The following is a 20334-nucleotide window of genomic DNA, read 5'->3' as shown; positions in this document are numbered from 1 at the left end:
GTTCCTCCTCAGCCAATGTCCTTCTCTTAATTGCATCTAAAATTCTTCTTTTCTCCCCTACTGCTACTATTTCTAAAACCTTCGCATTCGTTTTCTGTTCAACCCAGCTGATTCTCTCCTTTTTTCTCCATGCCCACATTTCGAAAGTCTAATTGTTTCATCGTTTTTGCGTAATGTCCTTGTTTCTGCCCCATACAGTACATATTAGAATCAGTAAAACAAAATTTCAATATTTAATTGGGAGCTTGTTCAATACAAAGATGAGCTAATCGTGGTTGGAAAGAAAAAAAGCTGACGCCTTTAGAGTGTATAAATAATTTTGCAATTTATGGTATTTCAATAATCTGTGCCGTCTTGGTTTTCTTTCATGCGTCTCACTGTCAGGGGTAGCCTCCCCAGTTTGGGAACCAGTGGAGTATTGGATGTTAAAACATAAAAATATTACGAAATTTTGTGATTTATCTTATAAGTAGTGAAGCGTGATCACCCATTGAAAAAAAAAAGTAAAGGTCATCGCCTATGTTGTACAGTATCATCACACTTACACGAAGGTAAAATATATTACATTTAGAAACATACATTGTATTTCCCTCACTATTGACGCAATGTAGGATTTATTATCCCTTATATCCAGAGTAAAATTTACTTATGAAAATCATAGATTTCTTAAAAGCAAAACTTGCAAGACTCTTGCAAGCAAGACCAAGACTGGGTGTGCAAGACCAAGACCAAGACCAAGACTAGGTGTGCAAGAACAAGACCAAGACCAAGACTGGGGGTACAAGACCAAGACCAAGACCGAGGGTTCCATTGCAAGACCAAGACCAAGACCAAGACCACCCAGGTCTTGGTCTTGGTCTTGCATTTGCTCATCACTAAACATCACTGTTCTGTAGTAGTTTGTAGTAGGACTCACATATTGATGTTTACAAATAGAACCATCCGTGGGATATTACAATATTATTATGAAAATAGTATTTATGGAAATGCTTTTTATTTTAACTTACTTTAATATTTTAACCTTCACACAAGGGTTTTAACGTACTTAGTGGATAATTATCTTATCTTTCATTACACTGTTTTATATTATCACTTTTTTCTAGATTATTTGTAATATAAGGTTATATATTAATATTTTATAAAGTGCTGTATTTTTGCCTAAGAATTATTCGCAGTACTGAAAATAAGTTATTATTTGTGATTCAGAATATATTATCTATCTATCTATCTATCTATCTATCTATCTATCTATCTATCTATATATATATATATATATATATATATATATATATATATATATATATATATATATATATATATATATATATATATATATATATTTGATAATTTTTTATTGTCATACTTATTTTGCTTTTAATATTTTACTGTCGATTAATTTTTGAAAATTCTTAATGTTTCAGTGATGTCACAGGAAGTTCCTTCTCTAAATTGAAAATTACGGAGCCCGTCTTGCAGAATGTGGACACATTGTAAGTATAGTTATTTAACGAAATAACTAAGTTTAATTCTTTCGCTGCATTTGTAATGTAGTTTTTGTGTATTTTTATATATTGTTTCTGTTATATATTGTTTCTCGTTTCTATGACGACCAATAACACATATCGTCAGATTATCATATTAACAAAATATCAGTAATAATATCAGAAAGAAATTAATTTTATTTCTTTTCATATTTTCTTCTTCTTCTAACTAGCTTGTGCATATTTCAATAGCACATATTGCCCGTAAATACAAGAAATGATATTTAAGATTACATGTAAAATACACAATATCGTTATATAATGACGCTCGAACAATAGGACTTCGTTTGTTTACAATAAAAAAAAAAAGAATCCTGGACCGTCAGATATTCCATATTAATTACCTAAGTTTCTGAATGACCCTCGTATATATATATATATTTATAATATAATGTAAATTACAATTCATATAACTATATATCATATTCATTTTATATTAATATCATCTTCATATTTATTTTAATTTTCATAATTAATTTTATTTTAATTATTCATAAAATTCATCGATGATAACAGAAGGTACATTCAAAATACGGTATATTAGTGATTTATTTTTGAGTTTTAATTAAATTCTTCATTTCGATACCATTAGGACTTATTGCAAATTGAAAGTTAACAAAATATATATTATTCTTTTATGAAAGTTTTGAAAAAGATATTATGACATGCATATAATTGTTCTTTTGAACGAGAGAGAAGATTAAATGTCATTTATGTTAATCTTGGATACAACTTCAGAAGGAACTAATGTCTTAACTAGCTGTATCCATTTACTTTTAGTATATTTTGAGGGACGCCATAATTTTAGTTCATCAATATTGCGTAAACCCAAAAGTTTACCAGTTTTCACATCTATTAGTTCGAAAACTTTAGGATTAATTTGCTTGATGCATAAATATAGTCTTATACGAAGCACCTTTACCGTATTAAGAACTAGCATAGTTATCATAACTTCGATAAGCATTATTCATATTCTGTGTCCTGTATATATTATATTTTCATAGAATTCAAATAAAGTACGAATAACAAACAAAATCATAACGATATTTACAGTGAAATAAAGCAAAATCAATTGAATATGGTTTTCTCGTACGCCGTAACTTTAGCTTAAGTTACATGACCAACGAATTCGTTTAAGTTGTATTGAAAGTCATAAACCGTAATACATTCTTGCGCGTTATTTACCTCTACAGTTCTTTGTTTCCTATTTTGAGAATTTTTGCCATCTATGAAATTTCTACGAAATCCAATTCGAGGGAAATTAGATCTAATGATTACTTGCTTTCTAAGTGTAGTACGATTACTATTACTGTTGTTACTAAGATTAGATTCGGTTACATTAACGGTCCACGTGAATTTAACGTTACTTTTTACATTGGGATCATATTTCAATCTCACATGGATATTTCGAACTTGGTTTCGATAAAGGTTAGTTTGGTTCAGGCAGGGCCGTGCTGGGATACTAATGAGGGCGGTGGACAAGTCTACTAAAAGGGCGCTCATACAAACAGGAATATTATATATATATATATATATATATATATATATATATATATATATATATATATATATATATTCCTGTTTTAATATTAACGTAAATAGCTAACCTCGAATCGGAATCCTCTTTACTAGCGAAAAACGTTTTAGTTCCTATAATAACATTTTTGTAAAATAAAAAGAAGCTAAACGTATCAACAACTTTATATAGCACGCCAATGGACGTAGGAAGTTCATTGCCGCGTTTACAAAAGCTCTCCATTGATTTCTGTCCTTAGCCAACTGAACCCAGTTTCTACTTTATATTTCAATCTCTGCGAGAACCATTTTAATATTGTCCTCCCATCTGCTTCACGTTCTTCCTAACGGTCATTTCCTATTTGGATTACCAGTTACAACTTCGAAAGCGTTTCTAATTTCTTCCATTCTGGCTACATAACCTGACCATTTGAACCTTCTTGACTTGATGGCCCTAACAATGGTTGGTAAACGGTATAAAATTATGCAGTTCCTCCTTATGAAGTTTCCGCCTTTCCCCATTCCCGTTCCTTTTGGAGTTCGAATATTGGTTTAAGAATCTTGTTTTCGAATACTTTCAGTCTGCGATTTTCCCTCAGAATCAGTGACCATGTTTCGCAACCATACAGCACAACAGACATGATTATCGTTTTATATTTTGAGCTACAAATTCCTCAACAGAATTAGCGACAACAAAAGATTTTTAACTGAATAATAGCACGAAATCCCTGCTTTCAGTTCACATCAAATTTTTAGTGATTATGGTTTTGGTCTGGTTATAATGATCCTAGATATTTGAAAGTATCCACTTTGTCGAAAGAAAATATTATTTGGTATTTTAACGCATCCATAAAATGCACTATTACGATCCCGACAAACTTCCATTTATTTAGTTTTCTCTGCATTTATTTTTAAGCCTATATCCCTGCAAGCGTTAATTAAAATTTCTGCATTCCTTTCTATTATTCTATCATTCCCTATTAAATTTACATCATCAGCATACGCCATAACCTGGCAAATATAATTCAGCTCTAGGACCTGATTGCTGTCATTGATTTTCCTTATAGTGTTCTCCAAAACAAAGTTAAATAATAATGACGACAACGCATCTCCTTGTTTCAGGTCATTCTCAACATGAAAGCTCGTGAACAAGAATTTCTCTACTCGAACCTTACTTTGGGATTCATTTAAGCATTTAATTAATCTACCTTTTTCGGTATTGAAAATTCTGTAAGCATGTTGTACAATGTTTCCCTCCTACCAGAGTCTAAAGGCAATAATTGATGTACCAGGATGTTGTATTCTCTCATTTCTTTTCAAGTATTAGTCGAATGGTAAATATCTGGTCGATAGTTGATCGATTTTACCTAAATTCGGGCTGATAATCTGCAATAATTTCATCTGCGTATGGAGTCAATCTTGCTAATACAATGTTTAAGAGGATTTATTGGATGTTGACAGAAGAGAAATGCCTCGATAATTATTAAATCTGTTTTGTTGTTTTTCTTCTGAACTGGAACAATGATTGATTCTCTTCACTCTTGTGGTAATTCCTCCTTGTTCCAGATAAGGAGAATGAGTTTGTGTATCTTGCTCTACAATTTTTCCCCTCCAGCTAAAATTAAATCAACCAGAATTTCGTCTACACCCGGAGATACGTGTTTAATTTTTTTTAAATAGCGATTTCTATTTCTGTCTGGTTAGGTTCTGGAATATACGGTTATACTGCATACATTTCACTTTCTCCACGCGCATTAGTTTTTGATTGTGTTAAGCAAATCGTCAAAGAAATCTGTCCATCTATTACTAAAACATGATCAGTTTGAATATGTGTTTTTCCATCTGATGAAGTCCAAGTATACTTATGAATTTCTCGATGTTGGAATTTTGTAATATTCACGATAAGGTTTCTGGATATTGCACAGTTCACGAGTCTAACTCCGTTGTCACAACCTTCCTTATGCAAACATTCATTCCCTATAATCGGTTTGAAAATACCCTCTCGTCCTATCTTCGCATTGAAATGGTCTAACAGAATTTTCATATGGTATTGCAGGAGATGATCAAATACCCGTTCTATTCTTTCGTAAAAACTGTATTTTTTTTATCGCCATCCTTATTTTCTGTTAGGACATGTGCATTTAAAACAATAATATTACACCACCTACTCTTAAGAGAAGTAAAAGAAAATCTATCATTAACAAATTCAACCTATGTAATTGCTGATTCGTTTGTGAACGGAAAGCCCTGTTTCTAGTTGGTAATTTTTAATTTGTTCCCCGTAAAGGAACGTAAAATTTCCCGACTTGACTCCTCCATTTCCTTCTCATCTAACTTCCTGATATCCCACTAGGTCCATCCTCTGTTTCTAAATACATTTGTTACAATTTTAACTCGCCTTTCCTATAGAGACTTCTAATATTCCATGTCCCAAATCTCATGTCGATTTTACTTTGCTGAGTTCGTGCAAAGTTATCAGTTCTGATCCGAGGATTCTGCGAACTTATCTTACAACGACTCACCAAAGGTAGTCATCAACCTGGTTCGGCTAATAATATAAGTAGATCTTGAGTGGTAGTAATTATTCACACCTTAAAATATCTTCCGTGAGTACATTTACTAGTATTCTCACCTTTTATATTGAAATTACAAGTCGATGAGGCGTATTAGACAATTTATTCGTTGATTCTCTTTGAACGAATATGCACACAGGATGTCTTGTAATAGTACATGTTAGTTAGGTATCTATAAACAACTACATAGCAACTAATTATACAATAATCTATGTTTCTTACATATATTAAAAACATTCTTCTTTTGTTATTTTTAAATTAACATTATATCAGGTATAGTGCTTGTGTACGAGCACTTTCTGCCCAAGGTACAGGTAATTATTAAACGATACAAAGTATCTCGTTGTATAAAAATGTCGCCCGACGATGGGACTGAATATAAAAGTTACAAGCGAGCTTGGCTTTTATATTTAAGAACCACTGGTCCGTTTATAATAATAGTATTACATTACTTATGTCTTTTACATTTTGATCGCCCCTCGTATATATATCTTCATTAAGCTTCATATATATAAATACATTTATAATAAATCTTTCATTCCATTATCATTTATCCTTTATTATAAAAACGTCGTCGCTTAATAATCTAATCAATGAAGGGTGCGAAGTCAAAATCGGTAAAAGGCAAATTACTTTTTAAAACATAAATCTCAATGATTAACAGTTTCAATCATTATTACAAACGGTGATGTAAAGGAAAAAAATGTTTGATCTTTCCAGGGCGCATTATATAATAACTACATTAGATGATGTTTTAAAATATACATTGTATCAATAAAGCGTCAGAATATAGAAGAATCTTATTCGAGTAATATGTAAGGTAGCGCATAAAGACAGTCGTCGGATAAATAGCTTAATAGAATGAACCTTATTCTTAACATAATCTTTGACAACAAATTCTCAACACAAATCCATATAATATAAATAACCTTTGCCTTTAATCAATTACAAATCGAATTATAATTCTTCACATTAACAAGAGAGAATTAAAATCATTTGAAAGTTATCATTGGTTAATGAGAATTAAAGAAAATTAAATTGAATAAAAATAAAATAAATGTTCATGAAAATCTATAGCTGATATGGGTTTAACCCTTACTTCATCAATTGTAGTCAGCTTAAATTCGTATTTGCATATGGTTCTAATAAAGTACATTGTACAGCACAATCATGATTAGGTTCCGTACTATTTTGTACATGTATTGCGTCGTGATTCTGATTTTGATACGAAGTGCCATCTCTTGAACAACGATTATGTCTATACATAGGATTGATAGCATTCCTGGAATTTCGCCATGTATTTCGTCTATTTTTAAACCTATTTTGAGTATATGGTCTTACATAAGGATTGCCACGACTAATTAGGTTAGGCGGATTCCCTACATAGCTTTGCCTATTTTGCTCGTTCTGGTTGCTTGAATTTACTCGGTTTAGGTTGTGTTCGGTATTGTTCACACTACGGATATTTAGATTCCGAACAGGTACAAAATGATCTGAATTATTTTTACTTTTACCTACTCCTGCTTGTTGATTCAGAGCATGGTATTGAGTTTCATAACATTGAACAAGCATTAATAAGTGGTTGAAACTCATACACTGTGTAGAAAACAGGATCTGTTGTAACTTGAACGGTAACAAATTTCGAATTGATGCTATGATTCTAGATTCTGATTGCAATGGATTTACGACTTTTAATTCATTGTATGTATTTACAACAAACTCGACAACGGATTTGTGCAAACGAGGATTGAAATGTTGGTTTCTAATCGTGGCATCTCTATTTGCAAGCAAAAAGTCATTTTCATAATTTGCGATTAGCGCTGCTTTGAATTCTTCATACGTACTAACGTGATCTCGTACTGCTTTAAACCATAAAGAACATGGTGGGAGTAATAAATGAGGGATTAGTTTCATATATTGTGATCTATCTATACACATTATATTGCACTCGTCCTGAAATTTTTCTAGGAAAGAAGTAGCATTCTCATTACATTTACCACTGAACTTACTCATAGCACGTATTTCACTCATCTTTACGCTTAACTTTACCTTCCTTTTATCATTCCGTGTTCTTGTTGAGTGACAATTCCTACCTATGGCGTGATGAGTAGTTGCACCATCTCTTTTCCGCCCATCTATACTCCTCGGATGAATTTCTTCCAAAATAATGTCCTCATCAGATGTATTGCTTGCAGATGAGATAATGTGAGGTCCACGTTGATCGGCTACGGATGGAGGCGAAGTCATCTCTTGGGAACAAGGAAACTCCACACGATCATTAACCCTGTTGTTGGGGTATACGTTGTCCTTAATCTGTAGCATTCTAATTTCCTCTTGTAAGGTAGCTATCAACTGAGTATTGGCACGAATTTTGTTGGAATTATCCGTGACCTGGATCTTTTGTTGACGTACAGAAGATTCTATTCCTTCCAAATCCTTTTTTACACCACTGACTTCTTGGATTAAATGATTGTGATTATCCTGGCAATCCTCAGATATTCTTTTTAACTTTTCGTCAAACTGCGAGGTGATGTCATTCATCGCCTGGATAATGGATTGTTTCGTCTCTTCTGACTTCTGCTCCAGTCGTCTACTTAATTCCTCATATTGTTTGTTGGATTCCTCGGACTTCTGCTCCATCGTCTGCTTTAATTCCTCATATTGTCTGCTGGATTCGTTGGACATCTGAACCAAAGTTTGTTCCAATCGCTTCATGGCTTCCGAATCGTCTTTTCGGCATTCTTCTTGCCGCTGTAAGGCTAGCAGGATTCTGTCTTCTAATGTCATTCCTGGCGCCGCACTTTGTTGGTCATTACCACTGTCACTGGTTTCTTTCTCCATTGCCTCTCCGTTCATTTTTCTTGTGATTATTCTACCACTTCTCAGTATAGTTGAGTTCGTAGTCATTAACTTTATTATAGAAGTAAATTCACCCTTACTTTACTTCGGGATATGAATTTACAAGAATCCCGGGTGAGGTAAACCAAAATTTTTAACGAACGACTCACCAAAGGTAGTCATCAACCTGGTTCGGCTAATAATATAAGTAGATCTTGAGTGGTAGTAATTATTCACACCTTAAAATATCTTCCGTGAGTACATTTACTAGTATTCTCACCTTTTATATTGAAATTACAAGTCGATGAGGCGTATTAGACAATTTATTCGTTGATTCTCTTTGAACGAATATGCACACAGGATGTCTTGTAATAGTACATGTTAGTTAGGTATCTATAAACAACTACATAGCAACTAATTATACAATAATCTATGTTACTTACATATATTAAAAACATTCTTCTTTTGTTATTTTTAAATTAACATTATATCAGGTATAGTGCTTGTGTACGAGCACTTTCTGCCCAAGGTACAGGTAATTATTAAACGATACAAAGTATCTCGTTGTAATCTGAACAATCCTTTCTTTACAGTATGAGGTTGTTAGCCTCACACCAAATTCTCAAGCTGGATTATCATCCCTTGTCTGTCCGCGACTGCTTACTCAATATATTCGCAGCTAACCTCTGTATCTAGAGACCTTCTCCTCGATCCACAACCTGAGGACGCGCCATGCCGTGGTGACAGGAAGACTACATTTTACGGAAATTAATACAGCTATATTTCAGAAATACAACAGGTACTGATTATCCGAACACTGCTTTAAAACACACAGGTACAATCAATATGCTCGGATAATGGATGGATATTAAGACTGTGAAAGCTTCGATGCCGTAAAAATCGTAAATTAGAGACTAGTGTCAGTGTAGTATTACATAAATGCATCGTACGTTTGACTATCCGAACTATTATTGATGTATCACGTTGTTTCGTTTTATAGATATATAACTTTATAATATTTTTGTAAGTGAGTATACTCTTTACCTGTTGTCTGCCAATAGCAACTGTATGAATTCATAATACAAAACTGAAATACAGAAGAATAAAATCAAAAAATAATGTGATATTTCGCAGGGCATCTTACGTAAAGGGCGCCTCGTATTCTTCACAGGTTCTCTACTACCAGTCAGTATTTGAATTTATTATACAAAGCTGGTACACAGAATAACTAAAACCACTTATCTATAATGTGATGTTTCGTAGGGCGCGTTATGTAAAGGGCGCACTGTACCTTTCACGGGTTCTTCGCCAACAGTAACTGTGTGTATTTATTGTACAGAACTGTGCTATACAGAAGAGTAAATAAAATCGTTCATCTTTGATGTGGTCTCGGAAGGGCGCCTAATGTAAGGGCGCACTGCACTTTTCACGGGTTCTTTACCAATAAAATTGTAAAAATTTATTACTAAAAACTTGTACCTTTATTTATACTGTGATATTTCGGAGGGCGCACCGGGACATGTCCCGGTGTCCCGGTGGGCCAGCACGGGCCTGGGTTCAGGTCAGGCCCGTGCTGGGATACTAATGAGGGCGGTGGACAAGTCTACTGAAAGGGCGCCCATGCAAACTGGAATATACATACAGGTATATATATATATATATATATATATATATATATATATATATATATATATATATATATATATATAGAGAGAGAGAGAGAGAGAGAGAGAGAGACTGAGAGAAAGTATGGGTGCCATTTTATATCAAAATCATCACCAAATGTGCTTTAGTGTTAACATAAATAGCTAATTTGTGGAAACCTCGAATCGAAATCCTGTTTACTAGAGAAAAACTTTTCAGTTCTCTAATAACATTTCTGTCAAATAAAAAGAAACTAACAATACCAACTACTTAATATAGCTCTATGGCCTATGGACACAGGAGGTTTAGTGCCGCGTTTTCAAAAGCTCTCCATTGATTTCTGTTCTTAGCCAATTGTACCCAGTTTCTACTTTATATTCCAAACTCTGCGAGAACCATTTTAATATTGTCATCCCATCTGCGCCTCGGTCTTCCTAATTGTCGTTTTCTTATTTAGATTTCCAGTTAGAACTTCGACAGTGTTTCTAATTTCTTCCATTCTGGCTACATGACCTGCCCATTTAAGCCTCCTAGACTTGATGACCCTAACAATGTTTGATAAACGTATAAATTATGCACTTCCTCGTTATGAAATTTCCGCCATTCCCCTGGCTACGTGATCTGCCCATTTGAGCCTCCTAGACTTGATGACCATAACAATGTTTGGTAAACGTATAAATTATGCACTTCCTCGTTATGAAGTTTCTGCCATTCCCCATTCCCGTTCCTCTTGGAGTCCGAATATTGGTCTAAGAATCTTGTTTTCAAATACTTTCAGTCTGCGATTTTCCCTCAGAGTCAGTGATCATTTTTCGCAACCATACAGCACAACAGGCATGATTATCATTTTATATTTTAAACTACAAATTCCTCAACGGAATTCGCGACAACAAAAGATTTTTAACTGAATAATAACATGAAATTTCTGCTTTCAGTTTACATCAAATTTCTTATTGATTATAGTTTTGGTCTGTTAATAAGATATATAAAGGTATCCACCTTTATAATCCTAGATATATAAAGGTATCCACTTTGTCGAAAGTAAATATTATTTGGTATTTTAACGCATCCATAAAATACAGTATTACGATCTCGACGCACTTCCATGTATTTAGTTTTCTCTGCTTTTACTTCTAATCCCATATCCCTGCAAGCGTTAATTAAAATTTCTGCATTCTTTTCTATTGTTCTATTATTCCCTATTAAATTTACATCATCAGCGTACGCCATAACCTGGTAAATACAATTCAGGATTCAGCTCTAGGACCTGATTGCTGTGTTTGATAACGCATCTCCTTGTTTCAGGCCATTTTCGACGTGAAAGCTCATAGACCAAAATTTTCCTACCCAGACTTTACTTTGGGATTCATTTAAACATATCTTAATTAATCTACCTTTTTCGGTATTGCAAATTCTGTAAGCATGTTGTACAATGTTTCCCTCCTACCAGAGTCTAAAGGCAATAATTGATGTACCAGGATGTTGTATTCTCTCATTTCTTTTCAAGTATTAGTCGAATGGTAAATATCTGGTCGATAGTCGATCGATTCTACCTACATCCGCTCTGATAAGCTCCAATAATTTCATCTACGTATGGAGCCAATCTTGCTAATAGAATGTTTAAGAGAATTTGTTGGATCTTGACAGAAGAGAAATGCTTCAATAATTATTACAATAAGTTTTGTTGCTTTTCTTCTGAACTGGAACAATGATTGATTCTTTTCACTCTTGTGGTAATTCTTCCTTGTTCCAGATAAGGAGAATGAGTTTGTGTATCTTGCTCTATAATTTTTCCCCTCCAGCTAAAATTAACTCAGCCAGAATTTTGTGTACACCCGGAGATGTGTGTTTCTTTAATTTTTAAATAGCGATTTCTGTTTCTGTCTGGTTAGATTCTGGAATATACAGTTATGCAGTATGCATTTCACTTTCTCGACGAACATTAGTTTTTGGTTATGTGTTAACCCCTTTCTGCATGATTTGTTTCTTTTAGCGAAAAAAAAAAATAATCAGTATTGGAAATCCTCATATGGGAAATTGAAAAATAAATTAACACTTGAATTTTAAATTTTTCACTTAATTCCGACGAGAAATAACTAAGTGCCATCTCACAAAGAACATGCCAAATGACACCAAAATCTCTTATTCATACACGTCAATATCTCACACAGCAGACAAAACAGTCATTTGATGCCTTTGATAAATCACAAAAAAGCTAAAGTGAAAAAAGGGTATGTGCCATATAAGGCACGGCATGCGGTAAGGAGTTAGTTAAATCGTCAAAGAAATCTTTCCATCTATTTAAGATGCTATCCTGATCAGTGAGAACTGTTCCGTTGGCTTTCTTTAATGTTTAAGCACGACGCTGATAGCCTTTCTTAAGTTCGTTGATGCATTTACACATGTCCCGAATGTTTTGGTTTTTACTATTATCTTCAAGTTAATTAATTCTAGCTTTCAAACCTCGCGTTTCTTTGTTCCAAAAGTTTTGAAACTTTTCCGCCAGATGAGAATGAAATTTTATGTGGTTATTTGTTCGGATTTTGTAGCCAAAGCTGTTTCTTCTGTTTTCTCTTCTCTGCTACTTTAGTGCATTCCTGGTTGAACCATGATTTGTTCCTACGTATTTCTGCGTGCCCCAATATTTCTTTTGCTAAAATTTTAATGATATATGTAATTCCAACCAAATATCCTGAACCCTAGTGCACTCCGAACCTTCTAAAACCGAGAATCTATTCGACACTTCGATCTGGCTCCCCCCTCACCTGACTCTCCTTTAATTTATTTAAATTAGACCGTTCCGTTTTCAGATATTGAATATTTCCTTTATTCAACGAGTCTCTCTATTATTATCGCTGCTACTAGGTGGTAATCATTATCACAATCAGCTCCTCTAAACGACTGAACATCAGTTGTGCTAGACTGTTTTCTTCTGTCTACTAAAACGTGATCAGTTTGATTATGTGTTTTTCCAAGTATATAAAGTCCAAGTATATTTATGAATGTCGCGATGTGGAAATTTTGTAATCTTCACGATAAGGTTTCTGGATGCTGCAAAGTTCACGAGTCTAACGCCGTTGTCACAACCTTCCTTATGTAGACATTTTCCCTATAATCGATTTGAAAATACCCTCTCGTCCAACCTTCGCATTGAAACCGCCTACAGAATTTTCATATGGTATTGCGGGGGATGATCCAATACCAGTTCTATTCTTTCGTAAAAACTGTCTTTTATATCGTCATCCTTATTTTCTGTTGGGGGTATGTTCATTTAAAACAATAATATTACATCACCTACCCTTAAGAGAAGTATAAGAAAATCTATCATTAACAAATTCAACCCATGTAATTGCTGATATTCGTTTGTGAACGAAAAACCTTGTTCCTAATTGGTAATTTTAAATTCGTTCCCCGTAAAAGAACGTAAAATTTCCCGACTTGATTTCTCCATTTTCTTCTCGTCTAACTTCCTGATATCCCACTAGGTCGATCCTCTATTTCTAAATACATTCGTTACAATTTTAACGCGCGTTTCCTATAGAGACTTCCAATATTTCATGTTCCAAATCTCATGTCGATTTTCCTTTGCTGAGTTCGTTCCAAGTTATCAGTTCTGATCCGAGGATTCTGCGAATATATCTGAACAAGCCTCTTTTTACAGGATGAGATTGTTAGCCCCACACCAAATCCCCAAGCTGGAGGATCACCCCTTGTTGTCTGTCCGCGACTGCTTATTCAGTATATTCCCAGCTAACCTCTATATCTAGAGACCTTCTCCTCGATCCACAACCTGAGGGCGCGCCATGCCGTGGTGACAGGAAGACCACATTTCACGGAAATTAATATAGCTATATTTTAGAAATACAATAGGTAGTGATTATCCGAACACTGCTTTAAAACACATAGGAACAATCAATATGCTGGATATATGGATGCATATTAAGACTGTGAAAGCTTTGATACCGTGAAAATCGTAAATTAGAGACTAGTGTCAATGAAGTATTTCATGAATGCATCCGAACTATCTTGATGTATCACATTGTTTCGTTTCATAGCTACCTCCGGTGCTTGGGGTCCCTGGTTCGATCCCAGCTCGCGCCGTGTGGACTTTGTGGTGGACAAACACCGTGCTCGTGGGTTTTCTCGGGGTTCTCCCGTTTCCTCCCACTTTCTTCATTCCACCATTTCACTCATTTCTCATTATCACCGTCTCCTTTAGCCTAACCGGCATAACCGTGGGACGTTAAACTTAAATATTTCATTTCATTTCATTTTCGTTTCATAGCTACATAACTTCATAATATTTTTGTGATTATACTCTTTGCCTGTTCCCTGCCAATAGCTACTGTATGAATTTATAATATAAACCTGAAATACAGAAGAATAAAATTAAAAAAAAAAATAATGTGATATTTCGCAGGGCATCTTATGTAAAGAGCGCCTGATATCCTTCACAGGTTCTTTATTAACAGTCACTATTTGAATTTATTAAACAAAGCTGGTACACAGGATAACTAAAACCACTTATCTATAATGTGATGTTTCGTAGGGCACCTTATGTAAAGGGCGCACTGTACTTTCCACGGGTTCTTTACCAACAGTAACTGAATATATTTATCGTACAGAACTGTGGTATACAGAAGAGTAAATAAAATCGTTCATCTTTGATGTTGTTTCGCAAGGGCGCCTAATGTAAAGGATGCACTGCACCTTTCACGGGTTCTTTACCAATAAAAGTGTAAGAATTTTTTACTAAAAACTTGTACCTTTATTTATACTGTAATGTTCCGGAGGGCGCACCGGGACACGTCCCGGTGTCCCGGTGGGCCAGCACGGGCCTGGTTCAGGTTAGTACTTTATTGCACCATTGATGGGTTTTCAAAATTTTGCAATGTCATACCTAGATGATTGAAGTGAACGTACTGCACCGCATTCGGTAGAAGCACCATCGGATTGTTCGCTACTATCCTTTTGGTCTTTTCGTTGGATGAACATTTCAACAGCTCCAACTCAATCGACCAATCACTACAAACATTGATGGGAACACACGTTCTCTTTCTGAATTTCATGGATACTGGAATCTGATCCAGTTTCCACAACTTCTACTGAATTTTGATGTAAAATCTGCTCTAATTTACGATCACTCTGATCGAATTTCGAAAGTAACTGCTGTTTCATTTGCTCTGTTGATTTATCTGCTCAATCCATTGTGACAACTCTTGTGATAACTGCTGATTCTGTTGCTTTATTTGCTCACCAAGTTGATAAGGTCAACTATGTTCGTGGATGTGTTCATTTCTATATTATCACTTTTGCTACGTAATCTTAAAATCAATCTAAAGGTTTTCCTGTTCAGTAGACTAGTCTTTATTAATTAACGTTATCTTATTCTTAAAGTATACCTACTATACTTCGGCACAACTCCACATCAAATATAATCCTGCGGCGGAAACACCACTTAAAATGTAACGATCAATATATTTATTTTGTATATTCAGGGTTACACAGCCCACAGTTCGAATAAATATAATCTAGTCTACTAGTGGCGGCGGTTGGACTTTAAAAGTGGGGGGGCAAGACATGATCTGAATATTTGCATATAAATGTTAGTTTTCCTGCTTGTTACTAATATTTTATTTGAAGAAAGGTTGTATAACTAATACGATACTATCTTTTCCAGTTAAAATAACGTATGTCGTATTTCATATTTTATTAAGTAAATTGACAAGAGCAACGCCAGTAGGTACTAGTCCTTTGTACTCTTAAACAACGAAAGTGTAAGAAGAGATTTGATTCCTTGCTCATGAACATCTTAAAATTCTGTCTGGAAAATTGTGTGATCAGATTATTTAATTAAAAAATTATAAAACAAGTAAATAGAAAGGATAATATTAATCATAGTAATGAATAATGATGGATGGATCATAGTAATGGATAATGTTTTGCAGAAGTCATATTGAAACAAGGATTAATGATCAACTTATTTTTTAATTCCACACATGCTATTAAATGTATGTTATTACTCTTAAAAAATGAAAGACAGTAAATACTACAAGCATATGGTACGATATTTAAAGAAATATTTGCTTTTGCAACTTCCCGAAACATGTTCGTTGCCATTAGGTGCAGTTTTCACTTTCTTGGAGCACATCAAAACACAACAATACTTAGAATCACTCAATACTCAGAATCACTCAATACTCCAGTTAAACAAAATAACACTGAAACCTAGAATTATGTTGAATTTACTAAATTTAATTGTATATACACTCATACACCCCTAATCAAACCACTTCACTCATATATTACACTACAAACAATGGAAAACGTAGAAGTTGTTTCTTATTACGCTATTTTTCTCTTACTTTAGAAAGAAGAAAAACATTTTAGGAACTCTCAATTTTTTCTGCAATTAAAAACTAACTTTTGAAAGACCTTCTTTTTTGTTTTGCGAAATGCTCTCTGAATTAGTTTCAAAGCGGCTGACTAACATATCGAGCCCTTGTAAGGAGTGAAAGCATGCTGAAATTGTTGAGCTCCAATAGGTTAATTTTGGGGTTATTTTCTGTCGTAATTAAAACGCAATTCCTGTAGTTTTCTTTACTCCACGGGAAGACAACCAATACGTACTCACGGAACGGCAAATATATGGCATCATTTTTTCTATGAACTAATAATACATACTATTACTAAATTTACATTTCTACTATTACTATTACTACATTTACATTTCTAAATGAAACTATATACATTAATGAGTTACTTCAAAAAAGTGCGGGGGCAACTGCCCCCTTTGTTCCCCCTAATCGCCGCCCATGTAGTCTACTACCTTTTTCTAAAATTCACTTGAACACACCATCTTGATATTACCTTTTGTTATAATACGTAATGAAAGAAACATTTACACCCTTTAAATAACACATGTAGATTATACAAGATGGATCTTCTGTTATATATTGTTTCTCGTTTCTATGACGACCAATAACACATATCGTCAGATTATCATGTTAGCAAAATATCAATAATAATATCAGAAAGAAATTAATTTTATTTCTTTTCATATTTTCTTGTTCTTCTTCTAACCAACTTGTGCATATTTCAATAGCATATAATGCCCGCAAATACAAGAAATGATATTTAAGATTACACATAAAATACGCAATATCGTTATACATAACTCTACTGAGTCAAATCAGTGTTGCCAACCTAGTACCAAAGATTGCCCTATGTCGTAAGTTAGTTCCCCAACTTGCACGAAAATTCTCTAAATTTAGTTTTTTAAAATTCTAAATTTAATTGAAGCTCCTAAAGTTTAAAACTGTATTGATGCCTCAAGTCATGTTTCGAGAATAAGATTTAAAATAGGGTATAGAGATATATTCAAAGGAAATCTAGGCTTAATGAAAGATGATAAGCAAAGTGAACGCTGGGCTTATGGGTAAAGTGAATCTATAAAGGTAACCAAGTAAGTTCTGTCGCTTTTTCACCCACCACCTTCGAGCATCGATATGTCACCTAAGACGTACCGGAACATCAAAAATAGTCCTCATCAGCATCGACGATCTTCTGCCAACGTTCTGGAAGACCATGAATTCCATCGCTTAGAACTTTGTGGACCGTGAAGCGAGAAAGGCATCATGTGCATTTGAATCTCTACTAGGGGTATGAACTGGCGTTCTCTAAGATGATTGCCCTAGGAATGGAACAGGTGATATGACCTGAGAGTATGGCAGATGCAATAGTGTTTTCCATCCAAGGCGTAGAATGGTATTACGGGTCATCCTAGCCACGTGGGGCTTAGCATTGTTCTGTAACAGAAGAAACCCTTTGCGACTCAGAATTGCTGGCTCCAGAGTTTTAATTTTTTCTTGAACATGGCTCAACTGCTGACAGTACACAGTTGCATTGATGCTCTGACCACCTGGTATCAGTTCCCGATAAATGATGGCGCGAGTAATCCACCAAACACACAGAAGTACCTTTTTCTAGTGTACTGCTGGTTTCGGCTGTTTTGGATCCGGTTCATGGGATGCTGACCAATGATGATGACGGCGCCGTGGATCTTTGTACAGGATCCCCTTCTCATCACATGTCAATACCCTGTCCAGAAATGGCTCATTTCTCAGACGAGACAGCAAAGAAACACAAGTGTCTGCTCGCGTTGCCTTATGGCCTGCAGTCAAATGATGTGAGACCCACTGCAGTGTTCGCGTAGTCACTTCACGACACCCTCACCAAAGGCCTGGCGTATCTTCTGCCCCGCTGCAGCAGCGTTTGACCTCAGTTTGAGCGCGTACATCATACACGCCCTTAATTGGAGATCCCATGTAACTGAACTGCCACAATCAGGTAGTATGTTGGATATACCCATGTCAACAAATAATCTTCGCTTTATCTCCATTCGCATTCAACTCGCGGTGTGAGGGCCACTTGAAAACAGACCTCTACAAAAAGCTACGGAATTTTCTTGGTTACCTTTATATAAAACATAAGAATATGTGAGTCTTAAAAGGAATTTAAAATAAAGAAAGAAGGGTGAACAATTTTGATATTGGAGTCGCGTTCGGAAAGTAACTTCTGAGTGGTCAGTGCGCGGGAAGCACTACTATCTTTGCACAGACATGCGTGGTAGATAAGTCTGCATCCAGCCATGGTAGAATGAAGATTGTATGATCATTAAGTCCACTTTTGTAGCGTCTCAAAATGTATGCTGCAATAGAAAACCCTGCCACGTGCGAGGTGCGAGCTGATATTCGTTTCATCGTGAAATTTGTCCCGTGTATAGACCAAGTGTGATGAGTGAAGGAGTTGCTCGTGAATGGGTTCATTTATTTAAAATCGGACGAACAAACATTCATGACGAAGAGAAGAGTGACAGGCCATCCACCTCGTTCACTGATGAACTCGTTCAGAAAATTGATGGAAAAGTTCTTCAAAATCTACGTTTCACAATGTGATGAATTCCCTCAAATTTCCAGGATCTCAGCACGTTGGTGATGAGAAGGAGTTAAAAGATGTGGTTACAGACAGGCTCAATGCACAGGCGGGAGATTTTTATAGTGATAGAATTTCTAAGCTAGTGCAGAGATATGATAAATGTTGAATGTTTATGGAAACTGTGTTGAAATATAGAGCAAAGAAGAATTTAAGGAATGATCCAAAAAAATGGATCAAAAGATTGCGATCTTGGCCAAGAATTAGTTTTTGGATCAGGGGCTACGAAAGTTTCGAAATACTCCCAATTCGAATTGTCGTATTTTTTACGGAATACGCACATCATACTGGGTTCACTGATAGTTTGGGTTTGGCTACACTATATGTAGTTCTCCACATATAAGACGTACAAAAGATGTTTGATTTAATGAAATATATTGGAGTTTTTGGATCAGGGGCCACAAAATTTTTGAACGGTCCCTAAATCGAGTTTTCATATTTTTTACGGAATAAGCACATCATACTGAGTAAATTGTTAGTTTTGGTTTGGCTACATTATATGTAGTTCTCCAGATATAAGGTCTACAAGAAAATGTTTGATTAAATGAATTATATTGATTTTTTTTGGATCAGGGGCCACAAAATTTTTGAACGGCCTCTAACTCAAGTTTTCGTATTTTTTACGGAATAAGCACATCATGCTGAGTAAATTGTTAGTTTGGTTTGTCTACATTATATGTAGTTCTCCAGATATAAGGCCTACAAGAAAATTTTTGGCTGAAAAATATTGGATCTTTTGATCCAAAAAGTAGTTTTCAGATGTATATAATAAATCCTTCTTATTTATTTTGTTGTTTCTTTTTTAACCAATCGGAGGCTACTTTCCGAACGGCCCTCGTAAATATCTTCATGCTTCAAGCTTTCTTTCCAAATTTAGAAATAATTTTCAAGTTGCAACACTGAGTCAAACAAGTGCTGTTTACCTACATTGCTTAGTTCGATTTTAATTCACAATGTGAGGTTTTGTTTCAAAGTTCTGGAGGCTTTCAAAATGCAGATGTGGAGAAGAATGGAGGGAATTAAGTGAGTCGAAGGGAAAACGAGTGACATTTTAGAAATAGTGGAAGACAAAATAACCATTTTTAGATATAACTACCAGAATGTCCCTTCTTCGTACAGGGAGAATACGTTTCATTTTGGACATAAAGGGCTGAATTTGGATTTAAACGGCATCGGAAGTGTCACTGTTCATCTCAGTGGCCCCGGAAACTATGGATTCAGCACTAATA

General features: G+C 34.9%; 1 protein-coding gene across 1 annotated transcript in view; it reads left to right on the top strand.

Moving 5' to 3' along the window:
* LOC145686791 (uncharacterized) overlaps positions 1-20334 on the top strand; it is a 759437-nt gene that overhangs the window by 279581 nt on the left and 459522 nt on the right. Inside the window, exon 5 of the mRNA XM_081760448.1 lies at positions 1422-1490. Coding sequence (XP_081616574.1) covers positions 1422-1490 — 69 coding nt within the window. The remainder of the gene's footprint in view (positions 1-1421; positions 1491-20334) is intronic.

The sequence above is a fragment of the Thermobia domestica genome, chromosome 5 (genome assembly GCF_964235325.1).
Source record: "Thermobia domestica chromosome 5, izTheDome1.hap1.1, whole genome shotgun sequence".
Classification (NCBI taxonomy): Eukaryota; Metazoa; Arthropoda; class Insecta; order Zygentoma; family Lepismatidae; genus Thermobia; species Thermobia domestica.
The sequence above is the reverse complement of the archived record's forward strand: the minus strand, read 5'-3'. Positions and strand labels throughout refer to the sequence as shown.